The 26,895-nt window shown below is 37.9% G+C and overlaps 1 protein-coding gene across 1 annotated transcript; it reads right to left on the bottom strand.

Annotated features, from left to right (window-relative positions):
- Window positions 1-2,926: 2,926 nt before the first annotated feature.
- LOC138304867 (sarcospan-like) lies at window positions 2,927-24,949 on the bottom strand. The gene is made up of 3 exons (XM_069245212.1): window positions 23,010-24,949; window positions 10,454-10,540; window positions 2,927-4,027 (listed from the first exon to the last, which is right to left on the bottom strand). Exons 1-3 carry the CDS (start codon window positions 23,439-23,441, stop codon window positions 3,662-3,664), a joined length of 885 nt encoding a protein of 294 aa, XP_069101313.1. The 5' UTR covers window positions 23,442-24,949; the 3' UTR covers window positions 2,927-3,661.
- Between the last annotated feature and the right edge of the window lie 1,946 nt (window positions 24,950-26,895).

Below are 26,895 nucleotides of genomic sequence, written 5' to 3'. Positions count from 1 at the left end.
AGCACACTAAATTAAAGAAGCTGCTGTGCTTCTACTAGTGCTTTTATGAAAATAATTCATTGAAAAAAAACCTTTTGAAGGCATCATTTTATGAACTAAAGTTTCAAAGGTGTAAAATTTATGTACGTTAAATATCGTCTGGTAGAGGTGTACGATTGCAGTAATAGGATTTCATTATATTGCAAGAGTCTGTGCGTGATTATAATTATAAAAATAAGCACACATATAAACTGAGTAAAATCTGATAAAATCTTATGTTAATATGACATTCATTAGGATAGTGACGTTACAGGATTTATATCAATGTAGAAGTCGAGATAATTTGACGTAGTATTGCAACATGGCGTGAGTGTGTCTCCGCGATGTACAGTAAAGAATCCTTGTTAGCCAGGACTATCATCTCTAACTACAGATAAGATGGTGTTTAGATCGCCTCTCTCCTGGTTTATCGTGACAGAACCTAGACAGAACAGCGGCATTCCTTAGTTTACTGGCCCGCCGTATTCTATCATTATATAATATATAACCCCAAATTTTGATTGGTGAATCAAGCTAATAACACGTATATATCTTTATTATTACAAAAATCAGCAGCGAGATATTTTTTTTCATAATGATATTAATCTTTGAACTTTGATTATTGCGTCACCTTCCCTACTTCAAAGATCTCCATTAGATACTCAGTCTCAGGCTTTTGATTATATAGTTTTATACAGACACCTCTGTAGAATAATACTGGGTCCAGTAGGTGATGATTCTCTGTATAGATACTCAGTCTCAGGCTTTTGATTCTATAGTTTTATACAGACACCTCTATAAAGTAATACTAGGTCCAGTAGGTGTCTATACAACTATAGAAACAAACGCCTGTGATGCAATTGTTGCCCGATAGTCCAAAGTATAAAATTCTAAGTAGCCACATTATGTTTTGAATTTACTACCTCATAGACATGACATTTATCGTAATGTGAATAAATTCTGTTTATTTAGGTGTCGGTTTATTATTATAAAAATGAATTTCGAACTAATTGCAAGCTTTGTTCGTGCAAAATTCCAGTAATTAATCCCCTCCCTCGGCCCAGTCTATCTTCCTCTCGGCCCTCTCTGTCCCCCTTCCCTCCCCCGTTCTGTCTGTCCCCTCCATTCCCCCGCCCCTGTCTGTCCCCTCCACTCCCCCGCCCCTGTCTGTCCCCCCTCCCCGGCCCAGTCTGTCCCCCTCCACTCCCTCGCCCCTGTCTGTCTCCCCTCCCCCGACCCAGTCTGTCCCCCTCCACTCCCCCGCCCCTGTCTGTCCCCCTCCACTCCCCCGCCCCTGTCTGCCCCCCTCCCCCGGCCCTGTCTGTCCTCCTCCCCCGGCCCAGTATGTCCCCCTCCACTCCCCCGCCCCTGTCTGTCCTCCTCCCCTGGCTCTGCCAGACCCCCTCCCCGTCTCAATTCTACGTCTGTTAAGTCGTTATAACAATTCTAGAGTTATGTTTTTTATGAAGTAACCTAAAACAAGCCGCCACATGTTAGGTTTTTTTGACAAGTTTATAGATTGATACAAACAACATGTCTAAGGTTTAAAGTAGGCATTCTTTTATGATGTATAAGTGGTTCAGAGGAAACATCTCGTAATGTTAATCTGTATTTCGTTATAAACTTATCCTACATTAGCCTATGGTTTATCAATCATTGTACGGACGTGTGACAGCTATAGTTCAGTTCCCGTGATCAATGTTAGGTCAAAAGGTCAAAATGTTCCAGGGAAGTTCAAGGTTGTCGCGTTTTGTCACAAGGTTAAGGAGAAGCAAAGATTATGAATAACAAACTACAAAATGTAGAAAAGAACAAAAAGTGCCAGGCGCCTGAAGGACGAAAACACTGCGTCATCACCATCAAATGTCGATGTTTACATGATCCGTACAATTTCCTATTTCAAAGGACATTTAAGACCAAGGGAGACATTTTGAAGTTAATATAGCCAATCTGAAACACCCAACAGAACAACCTCATATTTCAAAAGGCGTCCAAAACACTTTGCCCAATCCCCACCCTACTCCTTAGTTATTGTGATAGGCCAATATTTATCCCGTCACAAGAACAGTGACGTCATGTTTTAAAGATATACGATCGTAATTTACAAAAGATAAGTAGTAAAACTGACGCTGTATGTTTTTCCTGTTATTCTTTATGGTTAAAATGATTAATCAGAGTGAAAAACTGCACATACTCTTACAATAAATCCTCAATTATCTGAACGGCACCAGATATGAGTTTTCACAGCAACATGTGTGACATTTTGGCGGCTAAACAGCATCACTGATCAACTAGTTTGATTAGGACCACAGTTTTTACACAAGGTATGAGTATTTCATTGAGAGAACGCCAAGAATGGCGTGAATCGTCTAAGTAGCGCAAGGGTTGGTTGCATAATAAAAGGCAACTAAATTTGGTGTCTTTTTTTTTCTTCATTATTTCCTGATTGATAGTAACGTCTCCCTAGACAACGACTCACATTTGCCTTGGGTTCAGCGTTTGCCCTAGCCAATAAGAAAGTCTATGGGTTCTGTCCCTCACCAAGACACTAGTCTACAAAAAAGAGTAGTTTTGAATTGCTTTTGCTAAAGCGCTCAGCACAAAGGGACGAGATTTATTGGTTGTCAGTATAATGTGACCAAATGGGTGCTGTCTTTGGTGGCATGTTTCAGTAAAAAGGGAAAGAGTATAACACACATATGTATTATCTTCATTTGAAATTTGAGTTTATATGGTTTTTATCAATATGTGAATAAAATACCTAGTATGATAACATGTTTCACCTATACCATGTAAATGGCATTGTATATATCTTTTTCATATGGAACCATGCAGGACAAAATGAAATAAGGTCCATCATTGGCTCATACCCGACTTGGCTTTCACGGTATAACTTCCCACACCTTGACTTTGATACGTGACTTTAATATTCGATATTGCACAATGCTGAAAATGAATATGTGGTAAGTTATACATAAAATTAAATTAAGTGTTGTGAGTAAAAAGTATGGAACATTCATAGCTTAGATAATGTAAGACATATGTGTGTACATGGTAATCAACCGATCAAGCATGGTTTGCCCATCAAGGAATCCGAATACAGCAGGCGAGAGTAGACGTTTTAGTCCACTATGTAGTCAATGGTTGTACTGTCATTAAAGCACGCGCACAAACCCATATTAAACGCCAATTAAATTCAGCCAAATGTACGCATGTGCACGTCCAATCACATGATGGAATTCTAGTCTCGCGCGAGTTTTGCCCGGTCGGTATAGGACAGCAAAGATCCAGTTCGTTATACCACACAGATGGCGTTAGATCCATGTTACAAATATCTTTTGTGATTCCAAAGAATGTCTATCAAGAACAAAATGCACATCTATCTCATTCGTTTAGTCTTTGATAAAATTGTAAAGATGATAAGCAAAGGAACACAGCATTTCCACACATTCACTTCCGGTGCCACCACACCACTTCCTATTGGTGGTGCCATGTAAACAATACTGCTGGTAATCTATATACAAATGTATATGCACAGTATCACATGTATAAAGTTTGTGAATAGAAAAAATATATTAATCAATTAAAACAATTCACGAAACATTTGTTAGGAATGACTTTTCCACAAAAATAAATTTGCATATTACACAACGCCCCTTTGCACGTGCCCATTGGACGTTGACGAGTACCGGATTCCTGAGTAAATCCCGCCATATTTGGACCTCCATAGAAGTATGACATACCAAAAGGATATTATACTCCCGAGTATACACGCGGAACTCTCCACTATAAACAAGATCTTAATCACACAGAATAGGCGATCACAGTCGCCAAGATCATTATAGGTAAAGACGCGGGACGTCTGGTCATGTGACTCGTAGCAAAGACAGTCATTGGCTAGATTTTCACAGTGGTTGAAGGTGTACAGCCTGGCAATATGGATCACGGGAAATGTGCTGGAGACCAGGCAAATGAATATACAGACCAGGGACATCAGGAAACAGACCGCCTGAAACAGAAATGTCACAAACAAATAAGCTTGAAACTAACGACAAAATATGGTTAATTATCCTTAAAAAGGGGGAATTGAATTTAATGTCATTGATAAAAGTCTATAATATTTGGGGACAAAGTACACGATTTACTTTGCAAATTAAGAACTAACAAGCAGCAGCGAGCGCCAATGGAAATTCGAACGACTTGTAAAACAACAACACAATAAAACAGAAGTAGACATCGCGATTAAACGTGGTCAGCGGAAGAAAAACAACAACGGGATTCATAATAACAACATAGCAATCGAAACAAGGAACAGCAACGCAAACGAACTACAGCAATGGAATTCAAAGGGTGAACAACGCAAACGACCAACACCAATTGAAGTCGTAGGTTCCATAACCCAAACGAACTAAATATGACCAACATCGCAAAAGAACTACAGCAATGGAAGTCAATGGTCATCTTCGCAAACGAATTACAATAATGTCATTCAAAGGACCAACAACTCTAACGTACTACTACAAAAGAACTTGAAGGACCATCAATGCTAAGGAACTACAGCAATGACATTCAAATGGTGAACAACGAAAACATTAATACAACAATGATTTTCAAAGAAGTAACAACTGAAATGTTATATTACAGGAACGATTTTGAAGAGGCAGAAACAGAATTACAGCAACACACACAAAATAAACAACAACGCAAACATTTTTACGACAAAGGGATTCAAAGGAGAGAAATTGTTAGTGTTCGGTCAAAAAATCTCGACAATTTTTCGTTTGAGAATGTTTCGATACATGGTCGTAGCAAAACAATGGTTAGAACATATTCTAATGTGTGGAAGGGTGAAAGGGGTCCTATCATTATCTAAGCGATGTCGTGTATAAGGCGGTGAAAGTAAGCTTTGTGATAACACTTGAATAGGATATATACAGATTATCCATCACTGAAACGCCAGCTCAACCCAAGGACATGACGGGAGGCTGGCTCTTGGACAAAGTTCACTACACTTAACAGGCGAAAACAACACCTTAGGCTATGTTATAGAGACTTTAGGCTAGTATGGTCCTAAAATGTTAACACGTGGAAATATGAAGGCCACAAAATTACATCCCATTCGTGTGGTCCTTGGAGCTGAAAAATAGAGCTCTGTTAAAGTATTCCTTTGATTATAACAAAGAATACAACTTTACATTAGGAACAGATGGGTTTTTCGAGTGTGCTTTTTGTTATATCTTATCAGGATAAGTCTTCAATGATTAAAAAATTATTTAGCAAAAAAATGTCTAAAACATTCAATATTTAATGAAATTTCGTTTAGCAAAAACGTAAAATTGGTAATTGTATTACATAAATGCTTGCATTTAATATCATAAATTGGTAAACGTAATCACAAAGCCAATGATATATATCGCTGTACAAATTAAACAGATAAGAAAGTAAATGATGCTATTTCAGACGGCAAGGTTATAAATAAATCGTCTCTGAAAAACGCCAAGATGTGCTGCTTCACTTTCCTAAACTCGGTGATATCTCCGAGTGGAGGGGGATCAGAACCCCAAATCCCTCACAGCCTACCCTCATTATATAACATTTCTGTGGTAAGGGATTTTCATTTGCTTTACAGCGATCTGCTAAAGCGTATAGTATGGAGCCCCAGGTTATAAAAAAAAAAACTACAATATGTATTTAATGTTTTGGAAAACAGAATTTTCATCCAAGTTTGTATACAAATAAATCCTATTTCAAGATATGTGCCATGATACAGTTGGCTGAGGTTACTTGGGGAGAGTTGGAGCTGTTCGTAAGGGGGTCGATGGCAAGAAAACAATACGTTATACTGAATACCTCTATATCAAACCTAGACTTAATTATATAATGTAACATAGACATGGAAGTATATCGGGGAAGACACCTAAGTACGAATTTAAATTGTATTTATTACGATTTCGGATATTAATAAAGTCTCGCGTTAACTTCTAATGCAACTGATTCAATTTCACAATGCAAATGTTTTGAGGAGCAACATTGAAATGTCCATTTGCTTAATGATATATTATCTCATCTCGCATTCAGTCTAGAGCAAGAGCCAATGGAAATTTGACCGGCACGTAAAACAACAACAAAATGAAACAGAGGTAGACATCGCCTACAACGAAAACGAACTGCAGAAATGCAATTCAAAGGGTTAACATCGCAAACGAATTACAGTGATGGAATTCACATGGCTAACATCGCAAACATCTACAGCAATGCAATTCAAAGGGGAAACAACGCAAATGAACTACAGTAATGAAATTCAAAGAATCTTCATCGCAAACGAACTACAACAATGGGATTCAGAGAGCCTACAACACAAACGAACTACAGCAATGGAAGTCAAAGAGCCTACATCGCAAACGAACTACAGCAATGGAATTCAAAAAGGTAACAACTGAAATGTTATTACTGCAACGACCTTTGAACTTTGAAACTACAACAACACACATCAAATGGACAACAACACAAACATTAGTGCAACAAAGGAGTTCCAAGAAGATGATGTGTTAGTGTTTCATGGAAACCTCTCGACACTACATGTGAGATTGTTTCGATACATGGGCGTCGTCAAAACAATGGTAAGAACACATTCTAATGTGTGGGAAGGGTGAAAGGAGGATGTCAGTTTATGATAACGCTAAATAGGATATATATATACAGATTATCCAGCACTGTAACGCCAGTAATTGTAGTAGCCTGCTCTACCCGAGGACATGACGGGAGGCTCTTGCTCTTGGACAAAGCTCACTTCACTTTACAGGCGAAAACAACACCTTATATCAAAGGTGCCATTAGGCTAGTGTGGTCCTCAAACGTTAACACGTGGAAATATGACGGCCACAAAATTACAACCCAATTGTGTGGTCCTCGGAGCAGAAAAATAGAGCTCTGTTAAAGTATTTCTTAGAATACATACAAAGAATACAACTTTACATCGGAACAGATGGGTTTTTCGAGGGTGCTGCTTGTTATCTCTAATCAGGATAAATCTTCAATGATTAAAAAGTTATTTAGCAAAATAAAATGTCTAAAACATTCAATATATAATGAAATTTCGTTTAGCAAAAACGTAAAATTGGTAATTGTAATAAATGCTTGCATTTAATATTATAAATTGGTAAACGAAATCACAAAGCCAATGCTATATATCGTTGCTCAAATTAAACAGATAAGAAAGTAAACGATGCTATTTCAGACGGCAAGGAATCAACAACAAAATGAAACAGAGGCAGACATCGCGAGTAAAAACAAGGTTAGCGGAAGGAAAAACAATAAAGGGATTCAAAATGACAACAAAGCAATAGAGCCAAGGATTGCAACGCAAACGAACTACAGCAATGGAATTCAAAGGACTAACAAAGCAAAAGAACTACAGAAATGTAATTAAAAGAACCTACATCCCAAACGAATTACAGTAATGGAGTTCACAGGGCTAATATCGCAAACATCTACAGCAATGCAATTCAAGGGTCAACATTGCAAACGAACTACAGAAATGTAATTAAAAGAACCTACATCCCGAACGAACTACAGCAATGGAATTCAAAGGGTCAACAACGCAAACGAACTACAGCAATGCAATTCAAAGGGTCAAAAACGCAAATGAACCACAGTAATGGAATTCAAAGAACCTACATCGCAAACGAACTACAGCAATGGAAGTCAAAGAGCCTACAACACAAACGAACTACAGCAATGGAATTCAAAGAGCCTACAAGGCGAACGAACTACAGCAATGGACGTCAAAGGGTCAACAACGCAAATGAACTACAGAAATGGAAGTCAAAGGATCAACAACGGAAACGAACTAACAGAAATTAATTCAAAGAGGTAACAACTGAAATGTTATTACAGTAACGACCTTTGAACTTTGAAATTACAACAACACACATCAAATGGACAACAACGTAAACATTAGTACAACAAATGGGTTCCAAGGAGATGAGGTGTTAGTGTTCGGTGGATAACTCTCGATACTACATGTGAGATTGTTTCGATACATGGGCGTCGTCAAAACAATGGTAAGAACACATTCTGATGTGTGGGAAGGGTGAAAGGAGGCCTATCATTATAAAAGAGATGTCGTGTAACAATATATAGGACCGAGAATGGCAGTTTTATGATAACGCTTAATAGGATATATACAGATTATCCAGCACTGTAACGCCAGTAATTGTAGTAGCCTGCTCGACCGTGTCGATAGGCTAGTTTGGTCCTCAAACGTTAACACGTGGAAATATGAAGGCCACAAAAATTCATCCCATTTGTGTGGTCCTCGGAGCTGAAGTATTCCTTAGATTTACAAACAAGGAATATATCTTTACAGCGGAACAGAAAGTAGGTTTCTCGAGTGTGCTGCTTGTTATCTCCTCAAATATTTACAAATTATTTAGCAATAAAATGTCTAAAACATTCAATATTTAATGAAATTCCGTTTAGCAAACAAAGGAAATGTGTAATTGTAATAAACGCTTGCATTTAATATAACAAATTGGTAAACGTAATCACAAGGCCAATACCATATACCAATGTGAAAATTAAACAGATAAGAGAGGATATAAATAAATCGTCGCTGAAAAACGCCAAGATGTGCTGCTTCACTCTCCTAGACTCGGTGATATCTCCGAGTGGAGGGGGATCAGAATCCCAAATCCCTCACAGCCTACCCTCATTATATAACATTTCTGTGGTAAGGGATTTACATTTGCTTTACAGCGATTTGCTAAAGTGTATATTATTGAGCCCCAGGTTATAAAAACTATTTAATGTTTTGGAAAATGGAATATCCATCCAAGTTTGTATACAAATAAATCCTATTTCAAGATATGTGCCATGATACAGTTGGCTGAGGTTATTTGGGGAGAGTTGGTGCTGTTCGTAAGGGGGTCGATGGCAAGAAAACAGTAAGTTTTACTGAATACCTCTATATCAAACCTAGACTTAATTATATAATGTAACATAGACATGGAAGTATATCGGGGAAGGCACTTTAGTATGACTTTAAATAGTATTTATTACGATTTCGGATATTAATAAAGTCCCACGTTAACTTTTAATGCAACTGATTCAATTTCACAATGCAAATGTTTTGAGGAACAAAATTGAAATATCCATTTGCTTAATGATATATTATCTCATCTCGCATTCAGTCTTGGCATATGTATTTATTAACTCAAATAATTGATTGCTGAAATTAAGACTCTAAGGTTATAACAGTGAAAATGAGTACTAAATGATCCCTACCGATATTTGGTACAGTTTCTGGTAATTGTAATGAACACCAAAGTCAGATATCGACAACCACGCGCCAAGGTCGGCCTGATTAGATTGTCATTTGTATAATTACATCTACTTTAAACATATAGACTTAATCAAAATATTTATCCTTACCATCTAACGTCTATCCTGTCTGGGAGATTGTTACGGTATTGCGTTCAGGCGGTAATGACATTTGAAGCTATTTTCATTACCAACAAATATTTTGATTTGATGGTTATTTCATGTTTTTGGATTAAACCCCGATGTTTTCGGTGCTCGATTTTCCATTATTCACTTTATCGATTTCCCGATATGCACGATGTTTTCGGGGCTCGATTTTCTGATATATGCGATGTTTTTGGTGTCGATTTTCCGATAGTTTTGGGAGCTCGAATTTCCAATATTCACGATATCAATGTTTTCAATGGTTCGATTTTCCGATAGTTTTGGGAGCTCGAATTTCCAATATTCACGATATCAATGTTTTCAATGGTTCGATTTTCCGATAGTTTTGGGAGCTCGAATTTCCAATATTCACGATATCAATGTTTTCAATGGTTCGATTTTCCGATAGTTTTGGGAGCTCGAATTTCCAATATTCACGATATCAATGTTTTCAATGGTTCGATTTTCCGATAAAGACTAAGATGCATGATGTTTTTATAGACTGGATTTTTCGATAGATATCACTCGATTTCCCGAAATTTGCGATGCTTTACGTTTGAATTCGGATGTTAACGAATAAAGAGGTGACAGTTAAACGATTCTTATAGTAATTTGAATCGTCATTATTGTTTCCGACACACACATAACTCTCTTCTCACGTACTACCACTCATTGGTCTATGTAATTATATCATCCGATACATCAATTATAATTTTATTTTACTTTGAAATATCGATAGATAGTGATATGTGAAAATGAAATTTGACTTTAATGTTTTTGTCTCTGCGACATTATTCCAAAGTTTCAAAGTAGGAGCGGGAAGGAGATAATCTAGTATTAGAATTCTTACCACTAACTTGCGGTCTGGTGGTCAGTCTGAGCGTCTAACGTGAGTATTGTTTATATTTTAGTAAAGAATCATGATGATCAGTTTATTTTTTATTTTTTTTTTTTTTTTGGTGTTACTTACCTTGAGTATAAAATGTTTGGTACTCCCGATATAGTTTTCATAGTCGTTGGCGCAGTGGTATATTCCCAGAACACCCGCCACGAACAACTGAAACACACAACGTTAACACAAGTTAGACTGAAAAGTGAAAATTCACTATTTAACATAAAAGTCATTGGAAATTGCATTGAAAACTGTAACCGTAAGTATTTTCGTATATGAGTGGCATGATTATATATATATAAGTATATATTATATTATATACAAAGTGAGCGAAGTACTGTGTTATTACTGGTTTTGTTGTCGGTGACACTGCCAACAAACATTTCTTATAAAACTTATTGGTTGCGCTTTTCATGAACGTAGAAATAATTTATTTAGTTTTTGTTTTATATAAAATATACATATTTATTTGGCAAAAAGGCGTTTAAGTAGCCAGTGATAATGCCTGCATGTACATGTATCAAATCCACAAAAAGTATTGGCCCTTAGTAATCCTCGCCTTTACAATATATACCGTGTTGTGACCACTACCTCTATCTTCATTCTAGCTATTAACCCCGTACTTTACTGCCGATAACCAAATAAATACAGAATTTACAAGTATAGTAAATCTCCCTGATACATGCATCAGAAATCCAATCCAAGTCGTATTTCTGTATATGTAGTAGATAAGAATATTCCATCACAGGGGTCTGGGAATTAGTTACAGTTATATATGTGGACCTGCCAAAGAGCCTATAGACCATTGTAGACGTTACGATATTTGTACTAGTAAAATTGTACCGACTTTTGATCTAGATATCTAAGGCGTCCATTACCACACATGCCCTCTACCTCTGGGATGAGTTCGAATCCCATGTGGGGCAGTAGCCTGCTTATTGGTGGTTTTCTCCGGCTCTCTTTAACTCTTAAATCTGGCACGTCATTAAAAAGTTAAACTAATCAAATCAAACATTAAAACATCTTAAATGGTCTATGGACACTCTGGTATGTCAAATTATATAAGCTGTAACTAATTCCAAGATCCCTGTGTTCCCCACCCGAGCTGGACCAAGGTTTATCTACCTTCTAATTCTCATATCCTCTCTCGAAGACTGCAGTTTACTAAGTTGCCATTATATAGCTTTAAAAGTTTTAGAAGGTTCGCTTTTCTTCAAATGAATCGTGATTCCTGGTTAATTTGTGTGTTTTATCTTCAAACTTCATTTAGAATTGACATGTATCCTGCTCGCCTCGGCTCCTGTGAGTGATGGCTGAAGTTGTGTGGGGAGATACAGGAGGGCTCTGTCATGTAGAGAGGTGATGAGATGGACTAGATAGAGTGGGGATCGGAGTTAGGGATCGGGAGTGGGTCGATTGGTCAGCGTCATATGTTTGTATATAGCGGTAGTAAGATAGGCTTGAGAGGTGGGGTGGAGGGGTGTTTGCCGTCGTGAAAGGTATGCTAGATAGAGGAGGGGTGAGGGTGTGACAGGGTGGAGATCAACAGGTCAGTATTAGCTTTAGTCCATTTGAAATAAAACAACAAATACTTTTAGTAAAGATGGTGAGAAATAAAAGATATTTCATTTGTTACCTAGACTGGCTACCAGTCTCTAGAATATTAAACAAATCACTAAAAATTGGCTTGATTATTTTTGTCTCTACTACATGCCTGATTCTAGAGACTGGTCAAATCCGGATGAGGTTTGTAATTTGATACACAAGGTTTGGCAAGGTGTGAAACCACACACTCAGTAGGAGAATTAGTCTCGCTTTAGGTCCCTCGTCGACACTGGCTAGCCATAGTGTTATCTGATGATATGGTGTAACCCCACTCCCTCAAGTTACTGACCACACAGCTGGAGAAAACTGGTAGGTCACAGATAACCTGTTTGTAGTCCAGTCAATTCAGCCAAAATTTTAGCCTAACTTAGAAATAATTGCGATAACTGTGTTTTTTTTTAGCTTTTAGGATTAGTTCTCAGTACTAAAACACTAACAGGAAAAAAATATTGGAAAATCCAAATCTATGAAAATATTTTTTTCGCTCATCACAAGATCAGGAAAATAGGGAAAATCACACAAATGACAATTTTTCAAGAATGATGTCTGCCTCATTTGTAATACTGCGGGTAAAAAATTAACTGTATGTGGAGTCCAACTTAAGTATTGTACATATAAGCCAAAATGGAGAGAATTAATTAATGGAATGGGTGTTGATAATCATTTAAAGGAGCCAAATGCTGAATTTTGAGTGTTGTAATACTGTTAACTGTGCACAACTGACATTGATTTCTACAATCATTTTGGATTATTATTGTTGTGATGTGTATGGACAATTACTGTGAATTTTTGTAATGACACTGCTATATTTTATAATACTGGTAAATTACAAGGAAGCTGATTTAAATAAAAAAAATATCCAAGAGGCGAACTTTGCTGTTTTCAAACAGCTCTTGTTATACACAGTATAGAAACCCCCTCTCATGACCTCCTCCCACCTCAGCTGTTTGTTGAGGGGGTCGTAAAATCTGCCCCAGGGCTACACATTGACCACAGCCTAATCACCGGATCAACTCCTCACAGTCATGGTAATGTAATGGGGGTTTGACCTTTCTGTACTCACCATTAAGTTTTAAACTAGGGGGAGATAATCTAGTAAAGAACTCTGCTGAGAAAGTCTTATCAGCAACTTAGGGTCTGGTGGCCAGTCTATTTGTTACCCGATGCGCTTCCAGAACGATTATATGGCCAACCAATACGGGTCGAATGATAGGACACCCTGTAGTCCCGTAACTATGTCGTACGCGTTCGAGTACAATGTCATTTTGTTCTCTAGTGTTTTATGTGTCTGCTTCTATAACTTTGGAGATGGATTATTGACAAATGCTGGTTTAGAGAAAACAGGAATCATTCTACTTTCGCTACAGGAAAATGGCATGACCCTCCTAATAAGCGAGATAATACCCGCTAATATCACTCGATTTTAATGACAGTTGCTGACGATGTCCACCCTTCCAAACGTTCACTGTAGTTATCATAGAATAGGTACATATCACTGAGGTCTCCCGTGCACAATCCTGCACGTCCCCTGTCGGAGATGTGATGAATAAGAAATACTTTTTTACCACACCCATACTCACGCGCACTTACTGCACGTGTTATCGCATGCAATTTAACCTCTGACTGCATAACAGATAAATCCCGAGCAAAAAGCAAAGTGAAGAATTTGTAGATACGTAAAACACATGATTTATTGTAGGTGAAGGGGCGGGGCGCTGTCAAGAACTCTTAAACAAATTTCGATAGAAACACATTTCATAAATAAATCTATTTTTAGTTTTTCGATAAGGTTTCTAATTGAAACAAATTAAAACACTAGGGAAGCTAGAGAAACAGATGGTGTTAGTAATTACGATGTTTTTATGGCAAATCTCTGGCCAGCAGGATATCCAAACGACAGTGTTCTCAGAGCGTCGGAGAGGCTTGGAGTTTACATCAACTTTACTACTGGTGTTATCTCGACCACCTGTTCATGTATTGTTACGCCTTCTTATATGGTCGATATCGTATATTGTTATATAGAGAAGGCTACTGGTGCTGACACTTCAGACACCGCGGTCCTTGTCTTTCCTGTAGTAGAACCACAGACCTCCAGCAGGGTAAGAAATAATTATTTCGCTCCTGAGAAACGCGAAGAGTTCCTATTTCCATGATTTCTTTTCTGTTGTCGCTGATCTTATATGTAGGCAGTGGCAATACCTATGTCAATGCTTTTGTTCTCGTAAACAAACAGGACAAATACAAAGAGATACGTCGTGTCCGCCATCAGTATGAAAATTTGTTTTTCAAAAATCATTTTAAATTTCATTTACAACGAAATCGGATATGACAATTACACATTAAAAAACGAATTAAATGACATGTGTTTTGACAACCATGATAGTACGCCTATTGACAATTTTCGACTTTTATTTGGGTTATGTAGATAGCGGGTATAGTCATCTTAGAGTAGAGTACTGTTATCTTGCCTTTCAACGTTGATAGTCTCGGTACAAAATACTTAAACAAATCTAGCATTTACCTGAACTTGCACAGAAAAATAAAGTTGAAGCGCTCTGCACGATATTTCTGAACTGTGACATGAAGCTGGGCTGAAATTAGCATGCATTGTGCATGTTCATGGTGGAATGGGTATTGCATTTAATGAGCAACGTGTTCATATATGATATGGAAGATCAGGTAGTTAATATTATCACAAGCAGTCCCTGAATCAACCATATAACCTTACTAATGTCTTTCCTCGGAATAGAGTACTTAGAAGATTTTGGTTGTTGATCAGGGTAGATAACCCATTAAACATGTTCCACCAGCTGTACTGGTAGCACACGTCAACCTTGACATTTCTAGCCCCAGATAGATCCGGGAATGTTCGGACAGTTGTAAATGGACCTCAGCGGGATATAGACGATTCTATTTGCTATTGTTACAAATCATGTTTACAACAAAAGGCCAATATATCGTATACACAGTCAGAAGGAGAACAGATGGTAGAAGATAACCTAGACCGAGAATGGTCCGAATCGTGACTTCTGCACTCACGACTTGGTGCTCTCGAGCTTTCTAACCAAGATATTGAATGCCCCGTGAACACTCGGTAATTGACACATGCACACTGTGATAAAATGAAAGTAAGATATCATTTGATAAACGGCAGTAACACTTTGGGTAGACGCCAAAACTGAGAATGACTCGATCATATACATGTAGTTCCACTAATTACAGTCAACTCGTCCATTTGTTTTTATGTTTAGGTCAAATCGCCCACATTAATGATTTTGTTCTAACATTGACTCACCATAGCAGGGGTAAACGTTCATGTTTTCACTTATCAGATGAAATTATATTCATAGAGTCAACTCGTCCTGTGATTTATGTTTAGGTCAACTCGACATGTGATTCTGTATGTTGTTTTAACTCCCCTATGTTGTTTTAACTCCCCTTAACTAGATTAATGGTGTTCAAGTCACTTTGCCCCGAAGGCAACTCGTTCGGTAAGTTTAAGTCGATTCGTCAAACTGATGTACTTCTTCAGTTCGAACACACAAATGGTTTCACAAACATCGAGAAAAACATTTGAACTTTACACGATGGTATATAATGTACTCACACATGTTGTAAGACACTGTATTCATAAAACACATACTATCTATCATGTGTGCGGTATATTATTTTCTATTTAGTTGATACTATAAAGAGACCGAGTGATCAATAGCCGTCATTTCCTAATTCATTACACGATGTTCCCGTCCATGTTCACATAAAGGTCTTTAATTTACGGACGATTTATATAGACAGTCATAACTGATGAGTACACCACGTGACCCACGCACATACTGACAATGGCGTTCATGGGGTCATATTTAATAATTCATGATAACATCAATCATTCAGACGATACGTGTCAAACTTTAACCTTCCTCGGGAAGTATATAACCTTCCGCCGTACGACTTCGCTCAGTCGACTTCAGACAGTAAATGTTGGCGAGTTGACTTACCGCTACAAAGTAATTATCATGTTAGAAATATTCGTCCAAAAGAACTGTATCATTTAAGGCCCACTACCTTTCCGAAACGGCTTTTAATTTTTAACATGGAAATGTAAAACGAGATCGATAATTTTGTAGCGTCGCAAAAGTTATCAACTTACCGGTAATGCTACACTTATCATCACCTTCTGAACAATTCAATTAAAATAAATAAAATGTTAATTTTCATAACGCGGGTCGTCTTATGTTTCCCGCCGTCGTCCTAAATGCCGCGCGGTAGTTGATTATCACTGCCCCAGAAGGCAAAACAGTGAAATGATTATCACTGCCCCAGAAGGCAAAACAGTGAAATGAAACCCAACTGTTATCATATATTACGCAGGATATCTTGCATAAGCTTCATGTTAGGTCATCGATACATATTTTCTTAAGATGCTCCACCGCCGACAGAGCATAAATGATATTAATCACTTGAACAATAATTGGTGTTTAATCATGTATATTTATGTCTAATTAACACAAAAAATATTATAAAATAATTTATTTTGCCTTTGGTGCATGCGCAGTCAATACTTAATTCCATATAGGATATAGCGTCACGGAATTTTTTCGGGATGCAATTAATTATTTTTTGTAACTTTACACTTGAAATGAAATTAGAAGCTCAAACTTTTCAATGGTGGTAATGGTGTAAAGTAAGTAACTTTTGTTACTGAAGAAAAATACTAAACCGTCCGTTCGTGTTTTTGATAGTGAAAAAATGTCATTTGTCAGCGGTGGAGCATCTTTATGTTATCTATGATTTTTAGAAACCTTTAAATTTTGCTCCGGAAAGGTAGTGGGCCTTTAAAGACAGGGGTAATGCTATTGATATAAACATACTCATGAGTTCAAGAGAAAGATATTCCAGTGAACCTGTATGATCATAAAATGCTGAAATGAGAGGCATTCAATGAGCACAGAGGTCAAACCTTTGATTCGTTTGATGCAGTGATACCTGATGTCGTAAGAGAGTCTTTGACCTTTCCTGCTCTAGGATGCCATAGGAAATTTTGTATATCACCCGACCTTTTACGAACGAACGTGAGCTGTGGAGGTATTGCCTCCATGGTTACGTCAGAACGAAGCCGTATGTATGCCGCATGTGTCCATCGGTCTCAAAGACTCATTACTAAATTCGGAACATTTAGACGAACAGTTCGATTTAATAACGTACTATATGTCGTAATAGGCCTAATATATAATTTGGGAATACCAATTACCTCAAGCAAAACACCATTTATTATGATATGTTTTCTGTCATTAGTTTCGTATCAAATCACTATTTTCATAATTATCTCATTAACAGGAATTAATGTGAAAATGAACATTTCGTATCTAATGACAAATGCTTTTTATAGTTGATCGTTCGGAACACATTGTAACTTACAATATCGTCAGATATGTTCAGGCATGCAAGTGGAATTTACACGCGGGACTAAGTATCAAACTCTCGTTAGGTATCACAAGTAATTACCGCCATTACCAGTAAACGCTATCACATCAGAGACAGAATCAGCCATGTCCGGACATATATAACTAAAGGCTATTACCAGAATTAGTGAACGATATATAGCTAGTTTGATCAGAATGCATATTGCATTAGCAACAGGGCGAATGTATGAGAGTTTCGGCTGTTTGTTCTTTTATGAGATGTTTATGCTGATTGCTGTATGGCCATTGGAAACATTCAAATGATACCGACAGTGTGGAAGATTTGTTTCCATGGTTACTACATCAATTTCCTTTTCAAAAGTAATACTTGCTTCTCTTCGGTCTCCTTGCATGTATCACCAAATGAAAATGTAAAGAAAGAGAAACAGTTAGTAAGGCTGTGTGTGGGACGAGTAGTAATACCGAGTCCTTGATACCTTATCAGGAACACACACCGTCAAACAACCGTGGCCACCATGCCTTCGTGAATTATTAAGTTGTTTTTTTTAAGTTACATCTGTTCGACGGGACTCGATGTAAATTACTGCATGTTACTCAAATGGCTGTCAGCTTAAACTGCACAATTAAAGAGCATTGTGACCAGTCGTGCGTAAGGTGAAGGTCACTCTATGAGTGGGACCAGTCGTACATAAGGTGAAGGCCACTCTATGAGTTGGACCAGTCGTGCGTTAGGTGAAGGTCACTCTATGAGTGGGACCAGTCGTGCGTAAGGTGAAGGTCACTCTATGAGTGGGACCAGTCGTACATAAGGTGAAGGCCACTCTATGAGCTGGACCAGTCGTTCGTTAGGTGAAGGTCACTCCATGAAGTGGACCGGTCGTGCGTATATACACATGTATGCTGATAAAAGTTTGTATCAGGTGTAATGTAAAATAAATTTAGAAACAACTTATATAGTTCCAAGAAAGATAAAGATATTAACACGTAAATAATTGTTTACTTTTTATGGAATAATAAATTCAAAGCCATGTCGTTCGGCAGATCAAGTTATTGTTATAGCCTCTCCATTACTACTCTTTACTTAATTACTCAAATCTAATTATACCGTTTGTCGTCTGCTGACAACCTTGACAAACCTCACATGCCTTTTATGTTTTATATGTATATTGGCTTCCATGTATTAGTTTCAGAAATAAAAGTCAGCATTGTACAGAACACGCACATGTAAATATTTAGGAAACCAAATCCCGCGTGGCGTCAGCGACCAGTTATGTAAATGAAATCAGTCTGGAGTCGTTACCAGAGTTGTCCACGGCTGGCTGAACAAGACCTGTTTTTATTTTAAATGCGGATACAATTATTGAATTTACTCTGCATTTTAATAACAAAGGCCACATGCTGTGTTTATCGCCAGCAGTAGGCAATAAGAAAGTTTAGTCCAACGTAGGTCAAGGTCATATTTTACTACAAATGTAGTTCTCGTAAAGTTACGCAAGTCATTATAGTCACACTTTGAAACAGGGAATCTGGTACTTAGCTCTGCAAATAATGAATGGATGCGGTATAAAACTGAACAAACGTTCATACTAAGACTGCAGACTTCCTGCCATTTTACAATTGACTTCAAATGATCAAAATTGTTTCATTTGTTTCTTGTAAGCACTCAATCGGTAGCACTTTTCCGTCAATTTTTTTAATTTCTCTTTCCCGAAGCGATCAAGCATTCAAAAGAAACTACAAAATATCTAATAAATAACCAAAACTGATCATAAGATACAGAATGTCCCAATCTCCCACACTTGGTTTTCCTTCCATAGACAAGTCACTGACGATCCCACTTACGGGAGTTCCGTTGACAACATCCTGGTTACCAGTTCTAGGAGAGTGAAATCAGACATTCTACAGTTTTAGCAGCTTATGTCATTCAGTACAAAGTAACATTTCCTATTTCTTTTAATTATTTATGACGTAATAGGATACAGATTATAAGACAAAGATAGCCTCTCCACGAAATTGTAGCTGTGGAAATGACGTCACATGTAAGCATATATCTGGACGACGGACGAACGATTTCTGACAACTGATGCTCGTCAGGGAACGTATTCAAAAGGTTTCTGATGTTGAATTGGCCTTTTGAAAATTTCATATGGACAGGCGTTTTAAAGGTCGATTCAATATCTGAAAACCTTCGGAATACACGAAACAGAATGGAAGCAGGTATGATTAGGACCAACATACCGGCATACAGAAACGTTTAGCTCTCTGGCGAAAAAGGGTCAATAATCAATAGTGCAATAATCATGTAGAGTCTATATTTCAACAAAATAATTTTCAAAATTAGAACAAAAGAGTTTGTTTTATCCCAATGATAAGCAAATCATAGAAATAAAAAGATAAGTATAATGAGTTTTGAGAATAAAAAAACTCAAAAATCGGTTTTTCATCATTTTTCTTGTACGAAGAAAATCCTTAAATAAGAATACACATTCCAGGGTAAGTATTGATGAGACATATGTAAACCACAGGAGGTGATTATAGTCTGGCTCTATATGTACGGGTATAGAGAGATAACAAAGACGTATATATTCCTACCATTTATATTCATTTACAACTCCAGATTTTAATCCACAGCCTGATAATTACTGTGCTGGCTCGGCTCCAGTATAAGGTATATACAGCGGATGGAGCACGGCTTATGTAAGTGGCTGATTACGATCATTTAAACAAGACTGTCTCTCTTCACAATGATATTCGATAGTTCTATCTACGACGATCTGTTTTATCGCACAAGCAGGAATACCTGTGCATTCTATAGAGCGATTGCCAGACTTCCCTCGGGGAATGCAAAACTGTTTTATGGTGTAATTAATTTAAAAGAAGTTTAGATAAATGACAGATAAAAAAGGAGCAAAGGGAGTTAACTTCAACGCTGAATAAAACTATCAGATGTAATTAGCATACAACATCTATATACAGTCGCTATACAGTGTTTAGTGGCGAGAAACAACTTTAAGGTTTAGGATACATATATAAAGTAAAGGTATGCACACAGGTGTTCAGGGCCCTGCAACTATGGTTCAGATTAAAGTAAAATGTAAAGGTGTCATTTATTTTTTTTTTAAAAACTCCATTTTTTGTCTTCTTTTGTTTTCGGGGGTCAGGAAATGGCTTTGAGACAGAGCCCATCTAAGTGAAAATTCACATGCAACAGAACCGAAGAGCTTTCTTGCAAATGAGCAAAAAATCATGTTGGTACAAATTCACAAGAAGGCATAACGGAGATGACACTTTGAATGAAACATGGGAAGTACAAGACAAGACCCTGAATTTAGTCGCCTTTTACGATAGTATAGGTCAAGTTATTAGCCCATCCACTGGTATTTTACGCCACATTAAACCCTGTATCTCCAGGTTTGTGTAGGCATAATTACATGTTTATCACCTTACCGTGTTGGCCCCCGGTACTGCTTACTGCTTCAACAAGTGTATCGAGATACTAATATTGCCCTGTTACATGTAATTCTGATGCTCCGTTATTATTAGTTCGTAAATGGATGTTGTTACAAAAACACGACTAATTTCCTTTTGGGATAGTCGAATTTATAAATTGCATATTTACAATAATCAAAAATGTCTTAAACTAGTAGTGTGATGATCGTTTGCATATAGAACCCATGACTAAATACCGACTTGGCGAAAATAAGATTTTTCGGGAGGATTTGAACGAACTCTAACAAAAATATGAATTAATATCTGTCTCATGCGATGAAATCGACTTTCCCTCGAACCTGAGCTTGACCAGAGATAGGGTTTGATTATGATATTTTTGTCTCTGCCATCAGTCAACCAGTAAAAAATCTATTTCCGGTTCTGCAATGGCGGCGGAACTGAGCTGCTGAAAGGCAGTTTATGGTAATTGTCTTTATTATACTTAATTAATGGTCCGTGCAGAGTAAGTTTACCCTACCAACAAGCAATGTAATATGACCGGATGTGTGCTCTCCGGAAGTGTTCAGTTTCCGGTGATGAACTGGTCGATTTCATCTGAGCTTCCTGAAGGTCAACCGGCATCCAACTCCGTGACCTTCAAACGGTGGCATTCCAATCGTATTTGTGTCAAGTGTAAGATTTCACATACCAGTTCTATCATTTTTCAAGGGTGATGATGTGTCAACGACATTGTAGACGGTATGTTTAGTAGCACGGGAGTTCAGTCGGTGTTAAGATTTATAACCCGAGAGATGAACATTTTACCAGGCTGTACCGATTTACACACGTCCCGGTCGTCCATTGTTACGGTTCGGAGAGTCTCTGACTGTGAAAAGAGGACCAAACGCTTTACATATGTACTTTATAAGTTCCAAAACAAACACGTCTCCAATTCAGGATGTTTTTGGTGAAACACGTCAAGATTTAAACCCGTTATGGACCACCTGTTTCAAATATCCATCATCACATCATCTGACAAAACCGGAAGTAGAAGCACACTACAAACTCGTGAACTCGATATTCCGGATGACAAGTCGAAGTAGCACTCGAGACTAACAGGGTGGGGACGAAGAAATCGTGATTATGGAGATGCCTATTGAGTTGTTTTAATTCAATAATGGTCGCATTATGTCTTTATAGTACAACTCCCGCACTGTAAACGATGTCACCATTTTCCTTGATATATAGCGTGGGAAATATTACAAATCTGTAATTTGTTTAATTGGTTTCGTTCAACAACAGACAAACAATTATGTAGAGTGCACATGTACTTGATTCCTCTGAGAAAATTGAAAAGCAATTCGCTCTGTTAGAGTATAGGCTTTTAACTATATAGATACATGTATACGTACACAACTATATGTGTTATACCAAACCTGTGACTCGAGGTATCCACATACGTAAATAATTATAACTTGTTACATCGACAACTGGTTTAATGAATATTTTCAATTGGTAGGAAATGCGTGTTCATCTTAGCCTACATTTTCACCAAACTCAATAGTAACCGTACGTTTATGTACGTTATCCATTGGTGGCGAATAGTGTTGGACTTGTTTTGGAGTTGTGACTAAACAAGTGGCGAATGCATGCTGAAATAATTGCTTTTTAAAGACAAGTTGCAGACCTCCGGATATTATCCAGATAAGAAAGGGGCAACAGAAGCAGAGTCATACGCCGTAAACAAATCACTACTTCTCTAAACGTGTTGGCATTTTAGTGAACATATCTCGTCAAGAGGTGTGATCTAGCATTGTTACTGTTTGCTAGGGTCTGAAACACATGGCGATATATCCATATAACATACGGGCCAGGCTTTAGAATATACAGGGTTCATAATATGATTTATAACCTGTTATAATTACAATTGATACAGACCATGTGTCGGGCCGTGGAGTTCGATTTTATGTACACAGTTATAAAGACTAGGTCACAGATTTATAACCATGTCTAAATTGCACTTAGATAAATTCTATACGAAACCTTTCTCTATCTTAATTAAACCTTTACGACTTAATCAGCGGATCGCGTCCAGATTTAGAAACAGATGACCAGGACTGTATGTTCAAAGATAACGACTCCCCGGAATGCCGGTCTAGAGGAAACAAATAAAGACTTACCGGAATACCTGCCCAGAAGGAAGTCTCCCTGATCTTCAGTGACTTTGTAGAGAAGAAGTAGAGATAAAATGCTGCTCCTGAAATTGTCGCCCCTAGTAGTAGCTGCAGGATGACGAGGAAAAGTTTCATGGTACAACATTCGCGACAGAACCCCCGACACGAGCTACGGTCGTGACGGACCTTCTTCCTGGGTTTGTGGCAAGAATTGAAGTCCTGAGGGACCAGACTCTGAGGGACAGTTGTGTTTAGTCCACTCAGCATGGACTGCTGCATGTAAAGCCGGAGTTCCGGAGTACTCCGAGCCTGCCTGTTGGACCATTTCTGTCCCGGAGCGTACAAACTCAGGGACTTCAGCGAGGACGCTGAGTGGGCCCTCTGTCGTCCATTGTCCATAGCAACCGAGGACGTTGACGGCCAAAAATATTTCTTCATTGTAAGATTAAGCACTGTTAAGGTAAATTATCAAAGGTAATTCCTAAATATATTCCCAGAGAAACTAAATGTTAAAGCATCTGTTTATGGTCACATCCAAAAAGGGTTTCTGATAGAAGTTAATCCCAATGTTTCGTATTAAAAACATTCAAAATATTACCTCTGTCCATAGTTTTGTTTAGATAATGTTATTTTATATGTCATTGACTCTTAAATCACTGTTGACCTACGTCCTCATATAAAACATCCCATCGCACTTTCCTTTGTGGCTGTGTTAGTTGACATAGAGATCACTTCCTTATTGACACGTGTCTTCAAGTAAAAAAAACATATCTTTATACGTGTATTTATGTATCATTGACGCGTCAGCGCGATATTTATCCTCTTCTTTGCGATTCAATTCAAAATGAAAAAATAAAAAGACAGTTCCTATTGACATGTGTCTAAAGTCGATAAGTTCTGATCGCTGACACGTGTCAATCTGACCCAAATTAGTTCCGTGTTGACGTTTTGTAAATCCTACAAGGACTACGTGTTCGAGATTCCAGGCAGTGCTATTCACACACACGCTCTGCCTTAAACTGTTCGCTGCTATTAAATTGGATGACTATAAGACATTGTACCTATTACGTTACGCGAGCTTTCTCCGTCGTAACGGGACGGGCGATGTTCTGAGAGAAATGCAGCATTCCTAGCTATTGTAATCATGCACCATCCGTGTCAGCCATGTGCTGCAGTACCGGTAATGTATACTCTCGGGTGTAATTAACACTCACGATAATTATATACTAAATGTACTAGACTTACTAAATATACCAATTGCCACAATTAGTCCTTCTCCGGGAACTCAGTACATCTGGTGGACGTGTAGTAGGTCCTCCGTGGTCCAATACTCACACAATCTCCTGTCAATAGTCCCCTTCCTCAATGATAGAACCCTGTGGTACCGGACCAGGGTACGAGTATCATTCAAGTGTCAGTCTGCATTCAGATTATATCAAGGGTTCCGGTACCCGGATAAACTTTCAGGATATATACGGCGATTTAAAACTTACCGTCTCAGATAGACGTATTTAGTGAAGGAGGTCAGAAATATAAATCCACACGATTCAAACTTGTCCCTTTTCCAAATAAAATAAAATCTTTTTTCCACAATTGAATGTAAATAATGTATACTCCATTGTTAAATCACGCGTGTCAGTGTAATCTTGTGTCTTAAGTCGAGGAGAGAAATCTCTGACCGGGGGTCGCCGTCTGTATATATAGTATCTATACAGAGATAATGTGTTGAGCCTTTGTGCTGCTCAGTATTTCTACATCAGCCGCCGGATAGTGATGAACTCTCGCGATAACAACACTTTCCTCGTACGTACTAATGCCTGCCCCTCCCCCGGGACGCTACTATAACACAAAAATAAACAAACGTGGACACCAGAATCCGTCATCTAAACCAGTCACCATACCTGAGTTACCTACATGTAGCCGAGTGGTATATAGGTATGTATAGGTATACACAGGTAGAATGTCACACCTGGACGTTTATACGGCGTCACATGATGAAAAGAAAATATAATGATTTTTACGACAGCTTGGCGGGGAAAGATTTGCTTCTTTTCACGTGTATAAAGTCAAGATGACCACAACATTGTCTGGACAGTTTTACAACAAATGTATTGGTGGTCAGCTCGTACATCAAACTTAAGGTCATACTAAAGTATAAATAAACACTTACTGTAACCTCAAGTATGTATAATGTCCTTCAACAGCTCTTCAAACGAGATGTTTTCTAGTATTAGTATTTGGATAGAGAACGTTTTCAATGAGTCTTTTCTATTAGCAAAGCAGGATATCATCCAGAACTATGCTTCCCCTGTCATAGTGTTCACATTGGTTGACAAATTCGCTAGCCAAGGGTATTTAGCCGATTCTCTGCTACTACATCGAATCGGCTAAATACCCTTGGCTAGCGAAGTTGATTGGTTGAATACCTGTTTTTTTAGTTACATTGAAAGTTGACCCTTTTCTCCCACGCCCCCTCACCCTCGACGAAGATGAGAATACAAAGTACATGTTATTCTGACCACTATGTATGGCCACGGTTGCCATGTCCATAAAACGACGGCCGGTTACTCTAGATGATGCTCATAAATAATATGTCTTTGATCTTATGACCTACAGTGGTGTATAATATTGCCTTACACACTCTCAAACTGGCGAAACCTTATGTATACTTACTGTAGGTGTATCGTGTCATTAAAATGTCTTCATTTCATTTACAAATTGAGTCGTGGCGTTAACTAGACACTCGCTGACTGTGATGGAATTATAAATCGCATTCCATGTGAACGCCTGTTAGAGAACGAGTCCAACAATCAAGTTTAATGACGGTTTAACATGTTTATTTTTGTGTGGTAAGGCCGTATTTAGGCACTTTGATATACTCTTTTAATGCTTTACTGGGCCTTTAAATAACAAACATTATATCAAGAGGCATGCCGGAAAAGGAATCCATCCAAATACTAGTGTGGCAATTATTAATCGAGATGAGGGGGTACATGCGAATAAATCGAAAGGATGGGCAGAAACATAGGCGTTCTAAGCCCCTATAACATGTATGCCTAAAATAAATGGCGGTAGGCTTAATAGAAGCAGTTTAATTTGTCAAGGCATTCTATTTTATGTCTACATTTATGTAGACTAGACGATAGAGATCTACTGATGCCTTCGGCCAGGTCAGACTTAAGATACTAACTGTCTCCGTCAGCACAAGAGGTCTATAGATCTACCAGCTAGTCAAGATTTGTCCGGGCCAGACTCGTAATCATACCGTGATCCTCCGCCACGTGCACAATATCACATGCTAAAACATATTTATAATCCAAAACACGTGTAAAATAATATTATAAACACAGGAACTTAGATGCAGATGTATTGGATTATAATATTCACATTAGTCTGTCAAATGATATGAGACACCTATCGTGTATAAATCCAGAAACATATATAAATAGAGATTGGAAACTCCTTCTTTGTCTTTGTTGACAGGCAGAGGGACCTCCGGTTTATAGGCATTTTGCCTTGGCTAACTACTTTTAAGTGTTGAAATATGATTTTTGAAAGCACGAAAATAAGCAATTTTACCTGGTTTTTCGAAAATCAGACATTCAAAACCGGAAGTGCATTTTGTTTTATTCATATATAAGTTAAAATATTATTTTTCTTTTCCAAAATCGTACTCAAACCATCTGAAAATTACTAAACTTTCATAACATATCAAAGTTATTCTGCTGTATTTAACTATTTAAGAGTTTATCTAAAAACCCCAAGGGACATACAGAGGTACATCTGCTGATCGTAAAAATGGCGGAGTTGCCAATCTCTATGTATATATGTTTCTGATAAATCCTCGTGTTTTGTCGTTGCCGTCATCGTTTTTGTCATCGTCGATGTAGCT

The sequence above is a fragment of the Argopecten irradians genome, chromosome 12, assembly GCF_041381155.1.
Source record: "Argopecten irradians isolate NY chromosome 12, Ai_NY, whole genome shotgun sequence".
Classification (NCBI taxonomy): domain Eukaryota; kingdom Metazoa; phylum Mollusca; class Bivalvia; order Pectinida; family Pectinidae; genus Argopecten; species Argopecten irradians.
Note: the sequence above shows the minus strand (reverse complement) of the source record. Positions and strands in the feature narration are given on the sequence as shown.

Bases quoted from the DNA above. Each gene is read 5' to 3' on its own strand.
- LOC138304867 (XM_069245212.1), bottom strand. From the start codon at position 23,441: ATGAAGAAATATTTTTGGCCGTCAACGTCCTCGGTTGCTATGGACAAT. The intron at 10,541-23,009 runs GTAAGTCTTTAT...TGTGTGTTTCAG, and splicing joins CCTTCTGGGCAGGTATTCCG to TTGTTCGTGGCGGGTGTTCT. The intron at 4,028-10,453 runs GTAAGTAACACC...TTTCTGTTTCAG, and splicing joins CCAAACATTTTATACTCAAG to GCGGTCTGTTTCCTGATGTC.